At 42.8% G+C, this 18,673-nt stretch overlaps 2 protein-coding genes across 3 annotated transcripts in view; one reads left to right on the top strand and one right to left on the bottom strand.

Moving 5' to 3' along the window:
* The window catches only part of PI4KA (phosphatidylinositol 4-kinase alpha), a 182,086-nt gene that overhangs the window by 71,577 nt on the left and 91,836 nt on the right, over positions 1–18,673 (top strand). For both annotated transcript variants that reach the window (XM_069756734.1, XM_069756726.1), the window contains exons 19-24: positions 1,079–1,129; positions 12,672–12,780; positions 13,821–13,957; positions 14,039–14,172; positions 14,276–14,358; positions 18,356–18,426. In XM_069756734.1, coding sequence (XP_069612835.1) covers positions 1,079–1,129; positions 12,672–12,780; positions 13,821–13,957; positions 14,039–14,172; positions 14,276–14,358; positions 18,356–18,426 — 585 coding nt within the window. The remainder of the gene's footprint in view (positions 1–1,078; positions 1,130–12,671; positions 12,781–13,820; positions 13,958–14,038; positions 14,173–14,275; positions 14,359–18,355; positions 18,427–18,673) is intronic.
* Positions 3,245–10,076, bottom strand: SERPIND1 (serpin family D member 1). Its single transcript, XM_069756742.1, has 5 exons — positions 9,926–10,076; positions 8,919–9,787; positions 8,029–8,302; positions 6,101–6,245; positions 3,245–3,781 (listed from the first exon to the last, which is right to left on the bottom strand). Exons 2-5 carry the CDS (start codon positions 9,769–9,771, stop codon positions 3,590–3,592), a joined length of 1,464 nt encoding a protein of 487 aa, XP_069612843.1. The 5' UTR covers positions 9,772–9,787; positions 9,926–10,076; the 3' UTR covers positions 3,245–3,589.

Raw genomic sequence — 18,673 nt, 5'->3', positions numbered from 1 at the left:
TGACGGATTTGTGAAAGAAAGTTTTAAACTTAGCTATCTAAACAGGCAGTTACTTTTAAACTGTTTTATTGTTCTATAGAGTCATTTGTTTTCCTTGCACAAACACAAGTGTCTGATGCCAATTTTGGCCATTCCAGTCGACCATTGTTTAAGAGTTAAAAAAAACGACGCTTCATCAATCGCTGCTGGAACCCCCACCAATCCCAGAAACTAGGTGGTCAATGTTCTGTGTGAACTGAGCAGTAGTGAGCATGTGCGACCACCACTACTACAGAGTATAAACTGATAGTGGTCGCACATGCTTACCACGTGACAAGTGGTTCTTGTCACTTAGTTGATTTTGATGTATGTTTATGAGACAAACCCCTTTAATGTGCAGACTATCATTTGGAGAAAGATCAGTTGTATTGATTGATTGTTTGAATATGACCAGTTGTTTATCACGTTTCACAAGCCTATTTTAGGCTGGGATGTTTTTTTTCTCACGTACCTACCTGATATAAGGCACAGGATAACAGTGTATACACAAAAAAGCCCCCAATTTTACCCCTTACAAATGTGCCCACCTGATGTCTCGCTTGTTGATGTTGGCCATACTGTTGGTATGAACAACATACTGATATGTCTTTACTTACCAGTCCTCTTGGCTTAAAATTTCCTGAGATGATTGGCACGAGGCGATCAGATTTGAGAGAAAAAAATCCATAAACTTTTTTTTTTGTTTGTTTTTTTTTTGTTCCTCTAAATCACAGTATACCTTGATCCAAGTGGAAAAGTAAGGAAGGAAACCTCTGTCCTGCTGTAATTCATACAGTGTCTATGTAACATTTACCTGTTCTACTTGGAGCCAGGGGCAAAGGTTTTTTTTTCTTTTTTGAGGAAAGCCAGGAAATATTTATTAGATGTAAGCATAGCAACATAAACTTGTAGAAGCTTAAGAAAATTCCCTTCTCATCAATTTTGCTCTTTTAATTAAATTCTTGGATATATTTACACGTTATGATTGAAATATGTTACTTCCTCCTAACATGAATGGCGCCTCTTGTTCCACCTGACCTTTCGATATGTTCTGTACTAGGCTTCCAGCAGTGCGGGGAACCTGGGAGTTCTGATTCCTGTAATTGCTGTGGTGAGTACTACTGCTTTTTGTTAATCGTATTGTCAAATTCGGTCCCTGAGATAGGACTAAAGTATGAGATCGGTGGGGTTCTGACTCCAGGCACCCCCACAAATCAGCGAACCCCACCAATCAGCTGAAATCTGCTCTCCGTCAAGTGAATGGGAGATAAAGTGCAGTTCTCGGGATCGGCTATTAAGCAGTGTACTGAACTGCTATCTTCAGCCCCATTTATTTCTTATATCCAGCTGTTCCTGGAGCAGATTTTTGCTCGTTGGTGTGGGGTTTTAGGTGTTGGACCACTGGATAGACAATCGATAGTTTAGTTCCTTGTAATCGCCTTAATTTAAAATATTACATAGATGAAGAGAACGTAATAGTGGAAAAGTTAGAAGACCACAATTTACTACCACTGGTTTCCAGTAATAAATAGGTCCCTGTGTTGCAGTTCTTTGGCTAATGTTAATGGAAATCCGACACAACAAAATGTCCAAGAAAATACGTTTTCTAGTATTATGTCCTAACACAAACTTCTATCTGGATGAGGTCTGGACATTTCTGGCCAGTCCATTTAAAAATGATCAAAGTCCATAAATATGACCTTCTCCCTTGGAGGATTCAATTATGCATCACTCGAATTAGAATGTATGTTGTGTAACTGTAGCTTTCTATCAGACATTGACACTAGGCTGCACTGTTCAAGCACATCCAGCGGCTCGCGGTACGGTTCATACACCGGTTTGTAGAGAAGTCATTGCGGTCAGTAATTGTAGGGGGTTTCTTTTTTTTGTATGGATCTAAGCCCATTTAGGACACCATGATTCTTTCTTTCTGGTAAAACTTTGCTTAAAAACAGGCAGTGAAAAGTTTTACCTCACAGAAAGAATCATTTGTGATCCCGTACTGTCCTGTCTGTATACTCTCTTGCTTCCTTCCCTGCCCAGGAGCTGTGGTAAGATCAGACCATGTTCTGTACGGTCAGACACGGCCATTACACAGTACAGAGCAGGGGCACATGGATAAGATTATCTAATAAATATAATAAATAATAATCTAATAAATTAGATATACTTTGTTCTTGGGATAATCCCTGTAAGGAATGTGTATCATATTTTCAAGAGAAACTATCACAATTTGGTCAATGTTTTTACTACTTGCCTTTGTCTTTAAGGGGTTGTCCAGTCACTCTATGTGACTGCAGACTTAGGAATCCCTCCAGCGCACGCAGTTCGCTGCGGGGATTTTCTGGTTTGTGAGCCGGGACTGGAGGGTATGTATGCGTTTGAGTTATGAGTATTGAGCAAGGCCGCACCCCTGCTAGTGACCCGGCTGTCCAGTGGGAGTGGCCAACTAGAGGGCGCGGCCTTGCTCTATACAAGTGTATGGAAGCGAGGCTGTGCCCACTGGAGATGCCCTGACCGGGAGAGTGTACAACTCATACATACCCTCCAGTCTGGGCTCAGAAACCGGCGAATCCTCACTGATCATGCACTGGGGAGGACTAATACGTAGTCACACAGAGTTACTGCAGACCTACCGATTTGGACCGGGACAACCCCTTTAAAGAAACTGTTCCAGGAAAGTTTTCAATTTATGAAAATAAATCTTTAATGGACTTATCCACTGCTGGACAGCCCCTTATTAATGGGCTCAGGTAGGACCCTCTCAGACTGGCTCCACTCCTCTGTAGTCATTGATGGTTCCCAACCCGACTGCTTGAACACAAAACTGGCTACAGAGGAAAGGCACCGATCTTAGAGGCGAGTATACATTTTTGTACAATATTTTTTTTTTTTTTACCTTACTGGACCCTTTAAGTAAGGGTTATCCAGTAGTGGAGAACCCCTTTTTAAGGCATTTTTCACTGTATAGTACAGTTTGCTAATTCCTCTTCGTATTTCATGTTTTTGTGTGTTGCCGCTGTATACTCACTTCTTGGGTAACTTTTCCAGTTAATGGCTTCAAGGACATTATACATGGAGTTAATGGTTACATTGTCAGCAGGAAAACAAATATTTAGTAAGCTTGCTCAAGCCTTGAGGTAAAAAGTCTGCCAATCGAATCTCCATCTGAAATCGCATCAGGTCCCTTTCCATATTTCTATATTGATAAGTCACACAGACAACGTTACTATAACTTGCCCTTTATTAAAAACTGAGGCATTGCCACCTAGTACACAGGGTAGACGACTTTTGTCAGGCAAGTATTGTAGTACGTGGTCTCGTCCATTGTTTGCCTATTTCTCATTGCATTATTACAAATGTATGTTCTCTCTCGGTCCTGCTTGGTCCATTTTTGTGGTTCATATATAGGGTTGAATTATGTTATGGCCATAAGCATGCAATGGATGAAACCAGATTTTGCCACATCTCCCGTCATTGTTTTTTGGGATTTCAGACGTTGGATATCTGTTACATGTATAATAGTAAAATATATCTAAATGTAAAGCGTAGGCTTAGTTACAGGACTGACTCATGATTTGGTAGGATTGGCAACTTTTCCAAAAAAGATGAGGCAATCTGTGCGGTGTTCATATATGAGAAACAGGAAAGGGCGGTCCGCGATGAAGCGCGTCTGGATGGATAACGGTGTGAATCCCACCACGGTCACCATTCCGGCCTGCGTGCCTTCTTCATTCACTGTGATGCTGCCTTGTTGCTGAAACTATAGGATGTTGTATTAGCAGACTTTTCTTAGGGAAATATAACAGGCATGCAAAATCACAAACTGACTTATTAATACGTGTGCCTAGGCTTACCAAACGGGATGTACAGTATTTTCTGACCTACCCCTTTCACCACTAGTGGATTATTAGTGCAGTGTAAGTAAAGAGTTGACCACCAAGAGAGCTGCTTGTTGAAAACCATTTGCAAATAATTGCCTTTATATCTTTAATTTCCATTGTCCCTCCAGATGTAAGTAACCATAACCAACTGTCACACTTAAAGGGGATCTGTCACCAGGATTTTGCTACCTTATCTGAGAGCAGCATAACATAGTAGCAGAGACACTGATTCCATTGATGTGTCACTTACTGGGCTGCTTGGGGTAGTTTACATAAAATCACAGTTTTATCAGCAGAAAATTATCATTAGAGGACTAGTAAACTTGTTGCTAGGTAGTCAAGCATATTCATGAGCTCTGTATAACCCCGCCCCCTAGCACTGATTGGCAGCTTTCTGTGCACACTGCCCATGGACAGACAGCTTCCAATCAGTGGTGGGGTGCGGTGTTATTCAGAGCTTAGCATTCAGAGAACTGTTAGATGTGCAGCAGAGAAAACAGTGATATCAAAATGACAGCAAGCAGACCAGCAAATGATACATCACTGGAATCAGGGTCTCTTCTACGTTATGCTGTTCTCAGATGGGGTAGCAAAAACCTGGTGACAAACTCCCTTTTAAAGCATTTCTGGTCAACACTACCACATAGTCACAGTTCTGTGTAGCTAAAGTTTCATAAAGTCCAAAGTTAATGGGATATTGAGTTAAAAAATGGCTAGAGATAGTTTGTCCTTGTACGGTTATCGTTTTCCTAGTGTAATGGTAGGTCATATACCAGCAACGATGAGAAGCACTGGAGAAGGAAGTCACAAATTTAGTTGGCTACTTTTGCGCCCCAAACCTAGACATGGTGTAGATTTATCTATAGACTATATCACTTTCTAGTAGTAAATCAGTTGACCATGCCTTTACTTTGACGTCCTTATAGTTTTTTTTGTGCGCCAGAATACTGTTTAGATATTTTCATGACTCCCCCTGATATTCTTTCCTTGTGCCCTAAAAAATGTCCCTCATGTGTTCAGAACATGAATGGTCCTTTCTTTTCTTTGTCAACCATGATTCTGCCTCTCTGGCCCAGATGTCACCTCTCTGCTCTCCCAGAGTGTCTATTGGCCATATCCTCCTTCTTCTCCTCTCGCTTCCTCAAGCTCAATGTGGACAAATCTGAACTCATTATCTTTCCTCCATCACGCATATCTTCCCTACCTGATCTATCTATCAAAATAAATGAAATCACACTTTCCCCTGTCCCCAAAATCCGCTGCCTCGGAGTAACCCTTGACTCTGCCCTGTCCTTCAAACCGCACATCCAAGCTCTCGCCACCTCCTGTCGACTCCAGCTCAAACATATTTCCAGAATCCGTCCTTTCCTCAACCCACACTCTACCAAAATGCTCGTGCGTGCCCTAATCATCTCCCGCCTCGACTACTGCAACATCCTCCTCTGTGGCCTACCTTCTAACACTCTCGCACCCCTCCAGTCCATCCTTAACTCTGCTGCCCGACTAATTAATCTCTCTCCTCGCTACACTCCTGTTTCACCTCTTTGCAAATCCCTTCGCTGGCTCCCAATTTCCCAGCGTATCCAGTTTAAATTACTAACACTGGCCTACAAAGCCATCCATAACCTTTCTCCTCCGTATATTTCCACACTAATCTCTCAATATCTTCCCTCACGTAAGCTCCGGTCCTCCCAAGACCTCCTCCTTTCCTCCACGCTAATTCGCTCCTCACTCAATCGCCTCCAAGACTTCTCCCGAATATCACCCATCCTCTAGAATTCAGTGCCCCAACACATCCGGTTATCCACTACTTTCGGATCCTTCAAAAGAAACCTGAAAACCCACCTCTGCAAGGAAGCTTACAGCCTGTAAAGACCACACGGCCCCCTCAACACCATTGGAGCTACTGCAACCCTCAACCTACTGTCTACTTCCCCATAATCCTGTAGAATGTAAGCCCGCAAGGGCAGGGTTCTCTTCCCTCTGTACCAGACTCATTGTTAGTTTTGTTTACTGTAAGTGATATTTTTATTTTGATGTAACCCCTTCCCATGTACAGCACCATGGAATTAATGGTGCAAAATAATAATAATAATAACCATAGTTCCTTGATGTTAAGTTTTTTTTTTACCTCTCCTAAAATATTTTAAGGGGGCTACCTCCCATAATGAAGTGCTACAGTACTTGGGTATACTCACCAGGCCGATATTGATGTCTTCGTCTGTAATGCCTGAAAAATCTGCTCTACTTGTGAACAGGTCCTTCACTCCCATATTGCTCAGTGCATCCCTCAAATTGTAGTTCTTTTCCAACTTGAAACGTGGCAGATGAACTTCTCTTGTCCTAAGAACAATTACATTTGCTCTGTTTCATATAGTCTGTAGTACAGATAACATGTTTATTCAAGTAAAGAAGCACAGATAGTACTGTATAAAAGAGCACATCAAGTACTACTCAGTCTACCCGCGGGGTAGAAAAACAATAGCAGTGTCCACATGTCCGGTGATCATCAGTTCGAAAAGATCCAGCAGCAATCCGTTGACAAAAAAGTTGTTTAGACACAACTTTTTTTTGTCAACCTCAAAAATCTGATTTTCACCTGGATTCATTCTTTTAACATAGAAGCTAGACAACAGCGATGGTCGCTTTCCTAAGCAATAAGCTGAGAAGAAAAGCGTTAATATCTCAGGAACCGCTGCAAGTCTTAATAAACAGTAGATTGCAGAATCGCTAGTTATTATAAGCACAGTCCGACAATATCCATGTCAAATTGGCATAATCCTTTTAAAAATATTAACAAAATGAAATGCATAGTGACTTTTCGTAGGAAAAATTGGTTTGCTAATAGATTTTGGTTGCAATTGAGTTTTCACTAACAGTCTCCATATTTATTGTATATTTTTTTGCCATCAATACAGTTGTGGAACTTGCCTCTAGAATTTGTCCCCCTAGTATTTATTTTTTTTAATCCGCCATACTGTTCCAGAGATACGGGACTTTTTATTTAGTGTAGATTTGAATTGTCTTTACAAAAGGGTAAGAATCACAGGATTCTCTGGGGCATGGTTTTAGGCTGATCTACAGCACCCCTTGGTAAAAACAAATAGAACTAAATACAAAAAAACTCACCTGTGAGACAGTTTTGGTATATTAAAAAAAACCAAACAAACAAAAGAAAAACTTTTATACTCAGGGGAGCAATGGGAATAAACTAAGAGCAAAATCTCAATACTTCTGACCTCGTGACCGGTCCCTTTTAATGCAATTATTGATGAAATGACCCTACAATCATTATGCCTTTTTTCCTATTTAGCTCTGGATGTGCTACCATTTTATGAGATCACAGCTTGTTGGGGGCTGTTGTCTAAAGAAAAGATGTCACAGGTCAAGAACCCTGTTAAGGGTTTCACAACTTTGTCAGAATGGTCTCTTAACAAGCAGATCAAAAGTTGTACCCCTGTTATGGCCACTCAGTTGTCAGCTGTAATCTTGGGAAGCTTTACAACATGGTCAAGCAAAAAAAAAATGTCTGTGTAATGCAGGACCAGACAGGTTCTCCAGAGCAAGAAATTCTCATTGTAACTGCTCTCTAGCCTGGGGTCCAGAAGATGAGGATCTTCAACAGAAGACAACCCCATGATCTATTAACTCAGACTTCCCTAATGGGTTATGTGAAAAAATGTGTACTTTTGAACATTGTTCACAATGGATTTCCACACCAGGGTTGGGATTTTTCTTTTTAGCTTTTTTAATGGCTCCTGAACTTAAAATCGGTCATAAAAGCCAAAAGGAAACTTGTGCCCAACATGGAGGAGTGTTTTTGTAGTGGATTGGATGTGCGAGATCACTTGCCCCCGTCATGTGCACATTTGTAAGGTAGATGATGAACTGGTCAAATGAGAGCTCTTGGCCTGTCAGAGTGCTTAGTTTTTCACTACAACGCAGTCTACCAGTTTGGACCTTGTACCCACTAGGAGCCTTTGCAGGGCTGTCTACTTACGGTAGTTATGTATTTTCCTTAAGCATCCTATCATGTAACTACTTCAATGGAATATTTTTTTTTCCTTTTCATTTTAATGTTTGTGAAAAAAATAATTTTTTATGTACCGCAATTTTTGTATTTTACCTGTTATTCATGCTCTTCTGCCATCTTTCTATCAAATGTGGACTGAGTTGCTTCTCCAGGAGCTTCATACCTGATAGTTTGTGTGGCACCACTATCAGCATACTTATATTACCAACGTAAGGCAACTGCAGAACGTCACAATCCAATTCTGAATCCAAAGCCACCAGAAAGCTTCCTTTGAGCTTCATCATTGGAACTTTTACCACTTCTTTATCACTAACACGGAAATTTGCACTGTAGGTTTGCTGTAGCGGAAACTTGTTCTCCCATGTCCCTGTGTGAAAAGAGAAAATATTCCTTCATCTTAGTATTATAGACAAATGAAAAGGGATAAAGGGAACCTGTCATTAGATTCATGCTGCCCAAACCACGTGCAGTGTGAATCAGAACATGGTCAAGTACGTTTGAGACGTTGGGGAGTTTCGAAAAAACATACCGTAGTTTGAAAAGCCAGATGGAGACTAAAGGGAGAGATCTGAGTAGTCCAGCGCAGCCCCCGGAAGGCTTCTGGCCAAGCCAATCAATCAACTGGAGTAGACGGAGGGCAGCATCACACCAGACTAGTCAGGTCTCTAACTTTTAGACCTGGCTCATCAAACATTCAGAGAAAAACATAACTGGATGCTATTTCAACAGCCAGGTTCCGATTAATGTTGCCCATGGTTTGGGCAGCCTGAATCTAATGACAGGTTCCCTTTTAAGAAGATTTAACATAACTAGTGGAAGGCAAATTTGATGACCATTCACATTGCAGCTCCCAAATTTGAGATGTTCTATGGAAAATGAAAAGCGCAACCTGCTTGGTTACTATTGACTACTCCTTCACTTTTCTTTGGCACTTGCCTCTTTTTATATGAATAAGTGAATAACAACATAAAGTTACTACTTACCTTTGAAATAGATGCAGTTGATGAGTAACATTAGGATATTGGGGTTGAGGTTGGCTAATGCCTCCTTTATGAGCCCTTTGGTGAGCTTCTGAATTCGCTGGTTAACCTTGTGGAGAAAAGCCTTTTCTTCAAAATCGCCAACTTGAGCCTCCGCATAGTAAAAGTTTTTTAGGTTGTCCTGGAAGTCCTTACTGATAGGGAAATCTTTCCGTATGTAAATGTCATTGACCGATCTTAAGGTATAGCCAAAGTCTCTTCGAAACAGTCTGTGGGTTAATTTCCGGAATACTGCGTGAATAGTGGTTTTGTCATACTTGGTGCTGGCATTGATAAATTCTCTAAAGCCTAACGTGGAGAAAATTTCAGTCTGAGTCTGCCCTTGCGTTCCCATCGATATTGTAGCCATCGCTGTGGACACCCCGACTGGTGCCAACAAGACATTATCTGTTGCGTTTGTATTCTCTCTAATGGCACGGTAAAGATTAAAGCCGAACTTTGCATTTATAATGCTAAGCCTCTGAATTCTAGTTTTCCCATGGAATAGTTCATATATGTTTCCTTGGGTTTTGTCATCATCTTTGATTTCCGGAATAGCATCGATGATTTCTGAGTAGTCTTCGTCTTCACCAAATATTTTATCGAAGTCTAGGTAGTCCTCATCATCTTCTCCTTCCGGTATGAGATCATTGGTCACGGTTTCGTCTTGTAAATTCAATTCACTTTGTGAAGGAAGACCCCGTGCTCTCAAAGAATCCGCCCCATCGCTTTTAGCAAAATGCTCAGTCAAGTCTTTGACACCACATAATGCTGTAGAAATAAGCAAGAAGCTTGTGGCAAGATGCAGAAGGCCCATCCTTGGAGCAGCGATTCTGGAAAATCAAAATTAGTTTGAAATGCTTTGACAAAATATCTATAGTCCTACATTAATGGAACAAGATTCATGTCACACTAGGCCTTTTGGGACCAACACAAATGAGTTTTGGAAAATGAACGTGAAGGGTCCTTACCTGAAGGCTACTTGTTGCAACTGCTAAGTGGTGAATGTAAAGCTGTGGCTCCAAAGAGCTAAAACATAACCTTTGCCACTTTCCAGAGTAAACTGTCCAAAACATCAAACATACACGAACGTGCCTGTACAGCTAAAGTCCTTTCCTTCTCGGAGGCCCCCTTTCTCCCTCCCTAGCATGCCTCCCCTTTTATTTCCTGTATTTCTTTGTCAAGTTTACAATAACAAACTGTGTGGAAGTTTTACAGTGTTATGAAAAGTTTGAAGGGTTTTTTTTGTACTGCATGAATTCTTCTAAAGTCAATAGATTATTGCTTTAGGTTACTGCCCTGCTTAATAAAAATTGGCAACTAGTTTTCCTGATTTGGATGAATAGGCAGAACTTATTCAGCATTGTGATGAACATAAAATTGTTGTCAATGGTAAAGAGGCATAAAGAAAGCAGAATACTATGTACCGCTAGATACCTTTGGAACGGCAACACTTTTCAATTACAAGAGCATTGTGCAGCGGCATGTACCCACGACTTACTGATCAAAATACACTCCTGAACATTGAAATTTCAACACCAAGAAAAAAAAGTTGCAGAGTTATGAAAATCGCAAGCTATAAAGGCATGTTAATGATATGCAAATTATGTGGAAAAATTTTTTTTTCACAAAACTTGATTAATTCAGTATTTTGTATGAGCGCCACTTGCAGAAATACATGCTCTTACACTCCTTTACATGCTATCAATGAGGTTATTATTTGTTGTCTGAGAAATGTTCTGTCACATTGCCTGCACTTGGGAATTCAGATCATCAAGATCCATCGCTGGCAGCTCCCTTTGCAATTGCCGACCAATGATATCCCAGATGTGCTCAATGGGAGACAAATCTGGAGAGGCTACAGACCATGTTTATGCGTTTGTCATACAGCCTGCTCACAGTACCATGAGCAACGTGCGGCCTTGTCTTGTTGAAAAATGACTCCTGGGACACTTTGGAGAAATGCTGTTAGTATAGCAGAAATGAAGAATGGAAGTGTCTATATGTTATCCAACCACACATCATAATTCCAGGAATAGGACTCGTGACTGGTGTGATGTTCCATCGTGAAGGCCTCTTCATGACATTGCCCATGTGATCTCCAGACTAATCTCCATCTATCACTGAGTCTAAGACAAGAGTGGGACTCTTCACTGAAGGGGATGGATGTCCATCCTACCCTACATTGCCATCTTGGAGGATAGCCTTTGGGAACAGCGGAGTGAGGTCAATGGAATTTGGACGTCTTGCTCATAGCCCAATGTTATGCAAACTTCTGATTATTCGTGTAGACACATTTTGACGCTTCAGATTCGGTATTTGTCAGCCAATTTCACTTGCAGTATAGAGTGGATCAATCGTAGAACCAGTGGTACGACCTTGTTTCCAAAGTGGCCCAGGAGCCGTTTTCAATATGACAATGCCACTCCTTATGTTGCTCATGCTACTGTGAGTAGCCTAAGTGGACTAAACGTGATACCATGGTCTTCAGCATCTCTGGACTTGTCTCCTATTGAGCACATCTGGGATGTCATTGGATGACAATTGCAGAGGGAGCTGCCAGCAACGGATATTGATGATTTGCCCAAGTGTATTCAGCATGATGGAATATTCTTCAGACAACCATTAATAACCTCATTGATGGCAACCAAGGTGTGTAAGTGTGTGTTTTTTATCGCGTGGCGCTCATACGCGATACTGAATCAAGATTTTTTGAAAATGTTTCCATTTTGTTATCATTTGCATGTCATTAACATGCCTATAGATCCTATTCTTTCCATAGCTTCAATACTTTTCCTTCTTGATGTTGACATTTTCATGTTGAGGAGTGTAGTTGGCCTTTCTAATGACTTTCAGTTGAAATTTCAATTCTCTACAAAAGTAGAGGCACATCTACCTGAGATATTGGTTTCTTTTCAGCCTTGATACTGTTTTCATCCTCATGCACAATTTCATATTAAAGGGAATCTATCACCAGGTTTTTTCTACCTGATCTGAGAGTAGCATAAGGAAGTGGCAGAAACACTGATTCCAGGGATGTAGCGCTTACTGGTCAATTTGCTGTAGTTTTGATAAAATCACTGTATTATGAGTAGGAGATTATCGCCAGTGGACTAGTAAACCTGCTACCATGTAGTCCTCAGTATTCATGAACTCTGTATAACACCCTCCCACCACTGATTGGCAACTTTCTGCCTATGCACAGTGTACACAAAAGGCTGGGGTGTGGGTGGGGTTATATAGAGCTCAGGAGTCAGAGAACTGGTAGATCTGCAGAAGATAAAACATGTTACTGTCAAATGGGGTAACAAAAACCTGGCAACAGATTACTTTTAAAGGGAACCTTACAGGTTCCTATGCCCTCTAACTGACCAGCATTAGAGTAGTGGTGCCCTGCCTAACCACCCCCTGTGTGCGTGAGAACATGATTTGCAAGAGCTGGCGTCATTGGCTTTCTTCAGCCACATGGTTGTTTCTCTGAAGCCGAATGTATACACCCCCCGCCTACCGAGGAGCACTGTGCAAGTCCAGAAGTGAGGAAGACGTCTTCTCCACGTCCGAGCATGCGCAGTGCGCCTCAGTACCTGGGAAGTGGACACTCAGAGGAACAACCATGTGGCTGTAGAAAGTCTCAGCAGCTCCTGTCTACATAATATATTCAGGTTTTCTTTCTGATAACATTCCTGGTACCATGAAGATTCTCTGTTTGAATTACAGCTGACTAGAAGATTACCACCCATTAAGGAGGCCAAACCGCGACTGCAGAAGCTCTTCCGAGACTTCTGGCTGTACTCCGTTCTAATGGGCTTTGCAGTGGAAGGTTCAGGTAAAGTAGTGACTTTCACATGCATACATTTAAAGGGAATCTGTCAGCACAAGCTCCCCGTTCCCAGACTGTTGGTCGTGTTGCCCTCTGAAAGGTTGTCCTCTGTACTTTTTATTCTGCAATTTGTTGCTCCCTGACCGGAAAAAATTGCTCTTTTCATTCATATACAAATGAGGCCTAAGTGCTCTGGGCCATTGCCTTCCTTGCTTGCTTCACCGCCCAACCACATTTTCCACTGCGTGACTGATCACTCCTTAGGTGTGTAGTCAATGAGCTGTCCGTCAAGTAGTTGGGGCAAACAGAACTGGGAGGCAAAGGGTTGGGAAGTGCTACTAGATACCCATAGCACTTTTTTAAGTCGTATTTGCGTACAAATTAAAACAGCAATTTTCTTTCTTTTAAAGCCAGGGAGCAACAGGTTGCATCAGTGGCTGACATAATCTTTCAGAGAATTACAAGACCATATAGACAGATTTTTGGGTGGCTCTACAATGTATGGTCTCTTGTTGAGTTTTGTAAATTACCGTATATTCTTCAGTAATATTCTACAACGCTGCCCGTGACCAGCCACAAGAAATCTATTCTCTTGCTTTACATTTATATGCATTCTTAAAAATGTCACCCATTGTAAATGGTCTTCCCCAATGGCAATGCATATGCCTTCTATGTGTTTGTGTTGCCACCATGGAGGTGCCACACAGCAGCCCTGGACTACCGGTCCTAACTCTAAAGCTGTAATGCACCGCTATACACTATGGCTTTGTACCCATGAAAGGAAGATGTACATATGAATTTGTTATTCACCATATTTCACGCATTGTCTCCCAATAATACTGCATTTTCTCCTTCACTGTAAATTTCCCAAGCAAATTGTCTCTCTACGTTGAGTATGTTTTATATTGCATCCCTCTTACTATATAAAATCTGTAACTTCTTAACTCTAGCCATGGTTTTGATTTTTGTAGGCAACTTTATTAGGTCATCTTGTTTTTGTTTCTGTGTGTTTTCCACAAATGCCAACTTCTTACAATCCTTCGCAGGTCTGTGGCCTGAAGAGTGGTATGAAGGAGTCTGCGAAATAGCTACCAAGTCACCATTGCTGACGTTTCCTAGCAAGGAGCCTTTGCGTTCTGTCCTGCAGTACAACTCTGCTATGAAGAATGACACTGTGACATCGGTAAGAGCCTTTAAATGTAAGTTCTGTGACCTAGTTTGTATGATGTTCAGTTTGCAAAAAATGTGTTTTCTGTTTTTATAGGCAGAACTTAATGAGCTAAGGAGCACAATCATCAATTTGCTGGATCCTGCTCCTGAGGTTTCTGCACTCATCAACAAGCTAGACTTTGCCATGTCCACCTATCTGCTCTCTGTCTACCGTTTAGAACAAATGAGGTGGGCTTAACTACAGAGTCACAAACCTGTTGTCACCAACACGCTGGATTGCTTGCATGTATTATACCTTCCCTTATTTATTTTACACCCATCTCTGTCTTAGAGTTTTGCACTCAACTGATAAGGATCGGTTCCAAGTTATGTTCTTTTATTTTGAAGACAAAGCTATCCAGAAAGATAAATCAGGTTTGTGTGATGTTTTCTACTAAGGTGTATTCATTTTGTAATGCTATTTGCTGGTTTTGTTCTCTTCATTGTATAGGGTTGCTCCAGCCATGTTAGATCGGTGTGAACCATGCAGTTCCACCATGAATCTGTGTTATTTCTGGCAGCATAGCGGCCGCTCACAAGTATTGTGCTTCAGCTCCTACTAAGAGGAATAGAAACTGCTCTGCAGGACCCAGCAGTGGCCACTAAGGATTAAATAGGAATAGAAACTGCTCTGCAGGACCCAGCAGCGGCCACTACGCATTGAATAGGAATAGAAACTGCTCTGCAGGACCCAGCAGCGGCCACTACGCATTGAATAGGAATAGAAACTGCTCTGCAGGACCCAGCAGCGGCCACTACGCATTGAATAGGAATAGAAACTGCTCTGCAGGACCCAGCAGCGGCCACTACGCATTGAATAGGAATAGAAACTGCTCTGCAGGACCCAGCAGCGGCCACTACGCATTGAATAGGAATAGAAACTGCTCTGCAGGACCCAGCAGGACCCAGCAGCGGCCACTACGCATTGAATAAGAATAGAAACTGCTCTGCAGGGCCCAGCACCGGCCACTATGCATTGAATAGGAATAGAAACTGCTCTGCAGGACCCAGCAGCGGCCACTACGCATCCAGCTCCATTCATTGTTTACATCTGACTGCTGCCACAGCTAGAACAGCGCATTGGTGGGGGTGCCAGGTCTAGGCCCACCCATATCTGATATTGATGACCAATTCCAGGGCAGTATCACATGCTTGGAGAACCTCTTTATGTCCAATTTATGTCTCTACTTAAGAAGAACTTGCAACAGCTTTCAAATAAAATGTTCCTAAAGGGTTTTCTCATCCGAAAACTTCATGTATTTCGGAGCAATTAATGTTTTCGCGTGTTAGTTTTCGTCTTTTGATTAACTGTTTGCTTGACAATTTAAATTCTAGCAAATATGTAGATTGGAAACCTTTCGAAGTAGGCATTTGGTAAGTCTTGTTTTTGGTTGAATAGATCACTTTATAGCTATTTGAGTACTGTGCATAACTTTTTTACAGTGCTATAGGGGATTGTTTTGAATTGGACGTGGTTCTTCTAGGCTCTTGAATATGCAATGATTATGATATGTAGCAGACTTAGTAAGGGACACTTGTAACAGCAGGGAGCTCAAACTGCAGTGACACATGGTAGGCTAGTCTCGCTGCGGTCTCCAGTGCTCCTTGGTAAACCATCTGATTAGGTAAGGAGCAGTTATACTTACTGTTGTCAGAATCTATTATATAACGCTGGGAGCGTCACTCTGTCCGAAGCCTTTATAGACTGCGCAGGCGCAAGCTAGGCCTCACAGAGTGACGCTCCAGGGAGATCACGGTATGCGTTCACACTGAACGCACACCGGGATCTCCAACAGAGAAGCAGGGACCGCCAGGAGGGTGAGTATCGGCCATATTCACCTGTCCTCCGTTCCACCGCTGAGCGCCGCCATCTTCCCGGTCTTCGGCCTGTGACCTTCAGTTCAGAGGGCGCGATGACGCGCTTAATGCGCGCCGGCGCCGCCCTCTGACTGAACAGTCACAGCCAGGAGACCGGGAAGATGGCGGCGCCCAGCGGTGGAACGGAGGACAGGTGAATATAGTAAGTGCTGGGGGGCCTGAGCTGGCGGCGATACCGGCACCTGACCCCCAAAGCGCGCCGGTGTCCCCGCCTGCTCAGGCCCCCGGATGGGTGCAGCACATGACAGGATGGGGACGCAGGATGGGTGCAGCACATGGCAGGATGGGGACGCAGGATGGGTGCAGCACATACCAGGATGGGGACGCAGGATGGGTGCAGCACATGACAGGATGGGGGCGCAGGATGGGTGCAGCACATGACAGGATGGGGACGCAGGATGGGTGCAGCACATGACAGGATGGGGACGCAGGATGGGTGCAGCACATCACAGGATGGGGACACAGGATGGGTGCAGCACATACCAGGATGGGGACACAGGATGGGTGCAGCACATGACAGGATGGGGACGCAGGATGGGGACACAGGATGGGTGCAGCACATACCAGGATGGGGACGCAGGATGGGTGCAGCACATGACAGGATGGGGGCGCAGGATGGGTGCAGCACATGACAGGATGGGGACGCAGGATGGGGACACAGGATGGGTGCAGCACATACCAGGATGGGGACGCAGGATGGGGGCGCAGGTTGGGTGCAGCACATTACAGGATGGGGACGCAGGATGGGTGCAGCACATGACAGGATGGGGACGCAGGATGGGTGCAGCACATGACAGGATGGGGACGCAGGATGGGTGCAGCACATACCAGGATGGGGACGCAGGATGGGTGCAGCACATGACAGGATGGAGGCGCAGGATGGGTGCAGCACATGACAGGATGGGGACGCAGGATGGAGCAGCACATACCAGGATGGAGACCATATACCAATATAAATGCTCGCCACCCGGGCGTAGAACGGGTTCAGTAGCTAGTACATGTTATAGTACGATATGACAGTGCCTTGGCACTTATTGGAATACCTACACAACCAAATTTCTGGAGGATAGGGCCACGGCATAGGGGGTCCTGTGATCATGTCACATCCTTGCTGCCACTCCATTCATTGTCTATGGCATTTATTATCAAAGAGAGCTAAGTACTGCTCTCTGCTATCAGATAGTCCCTTGGACAGAAAATGGAGCCTCAACTTGCCTATGCAGCCACACTCCACAGGAGACAGGGCCCCTCCGACCTTATGATCGACAGGACAGCACCTGTAAGATGCAGGGTATTCTGTTTGTTGAGTGATGTTAAATGGAAAGCTTGAAGATTTTGGCACTTTAGGTTTGTGCTTTGGTTTTCTGCTACAGAGCTTCCAACCCCCTGCATAGGTCAAGTTGAATGACAAACTTCTGGCCTTCATCCTCCATTAGATCATATTTTGTCCTAAGATGCCTCCAAGATTGTCTGAAAATACATTGTGAATAAGTGTTTACAGCTATCTCTTCTGTAGAAGTGAGACTGTTCTAGATGCCAGGCTTCATCAATTTGACATGTCTGGTACAGCGGGTCAGATTTAGGAAAGCCTCTTATTCTTCAGTATTGGAGTAAAGTTCCCCATACACATTAGACTAATGTCGTCCGAACCTGCCGATATTGACGGGTTCGGACAACAGCCTACGGTGTATGGGCAAGATGTTGATCGGCATGTCTGAGTTTGGACTGCTGATCGGATTGTTCTTCTGGAGATAAGTCGTTGCTAGATATTTCTGTCTGACACATGAGCGGTCAGCCAAGTAAGCACTCCTGTATATAAGAGAGCTGGCCAAAATGGCATTAGGCCAAACCATTCTTTGGCCGACAGCCATCTAATGTTTATGGTAGGCTTAAGGCTTCATTTAATAAAGAAACATCAAGGATGGGCTATGGTAAGCTTAATGACACCAAAGAAGTGCAAAAATTTATTAAAATACAGATCAACATATGCAACTATGTAATATTTCTTATCAGAGAAATCTGCTTCTTTATCCTCCCGGATTGATTATTCATTCTCAGTTTTCAATATCTGGGTAAATTCTGTATTCAGTGAAGATGGATTATTACATTACTGAGATAGGAGATGGTGCTGATAGGATTCCATGTAGAATGGGGAGCGGAGGAGTTATAAACAGAGTTTGATGTATTTTTTACTTTCATTGTAATATTGGAATCCTCGTGATTATGGTGATGAGAACCCTGACGTTACCACTTCAGTGCATTAAATTTAGTATTACTAATAATTATAAATGAGGCATTGATAAAGCAGTCAGAGCTGGAATCGCAGTCAGGATTTTGGCTTAGTGACCCCACATTTGTCTAACAAAATAAAACAAATGGAATGGCTGATGGTTTAGAACAAGATGTGAATCTGTTGATTGGTCATTTGTACTCAAGAATATGAACAGTTTGATGTGTTGTAGATAGTGTTGTAATTCATTCTTGGTCTTTTCAGGGATGATGCAGTGTGTTATTGCTGTAGCTGATAAAGTATTTGATGCCTTCTTAGCTGTAATGGCCGATAAGGTAAGTGATGATTGGCTTCGAAATGTCTGCCTCCTACTGCTTTGCCTCATGTATACTGCTTAAAGGGACATTCTCATGGTATTAGATGGATTTAGTAAGACAACATGAAAATAAGGACATTTGCAGTTGACTTGCTTTTTCTATCTGCTGTTGTGCTCCAGCTAGGAAAGCTTTTATCTTACATAGTGTTCAGCTTGTTTTCAAGGAGCGGGAATACCAGAAACTAGCCCAGTGTGTGCAGTAGCTA

The sequence above is a fragment of the Ranitomeya imitator genome, chromosome 1, assembly GCF_032444005.1.
Source record: "Ranitomeya imitator isolate aRanImi1 chromosome 1, aRanImi1.pri, whole genome shotgun sequence".
NCBI lineage: Eukaryota > Metazoa > Chordata > Amphibia > Anura > Dendrobatidae > Ranitomeya > Ranitomeya imitator.
This window is presented reverse-complemented; position numbering and strand designations above follow the sequence as displayed.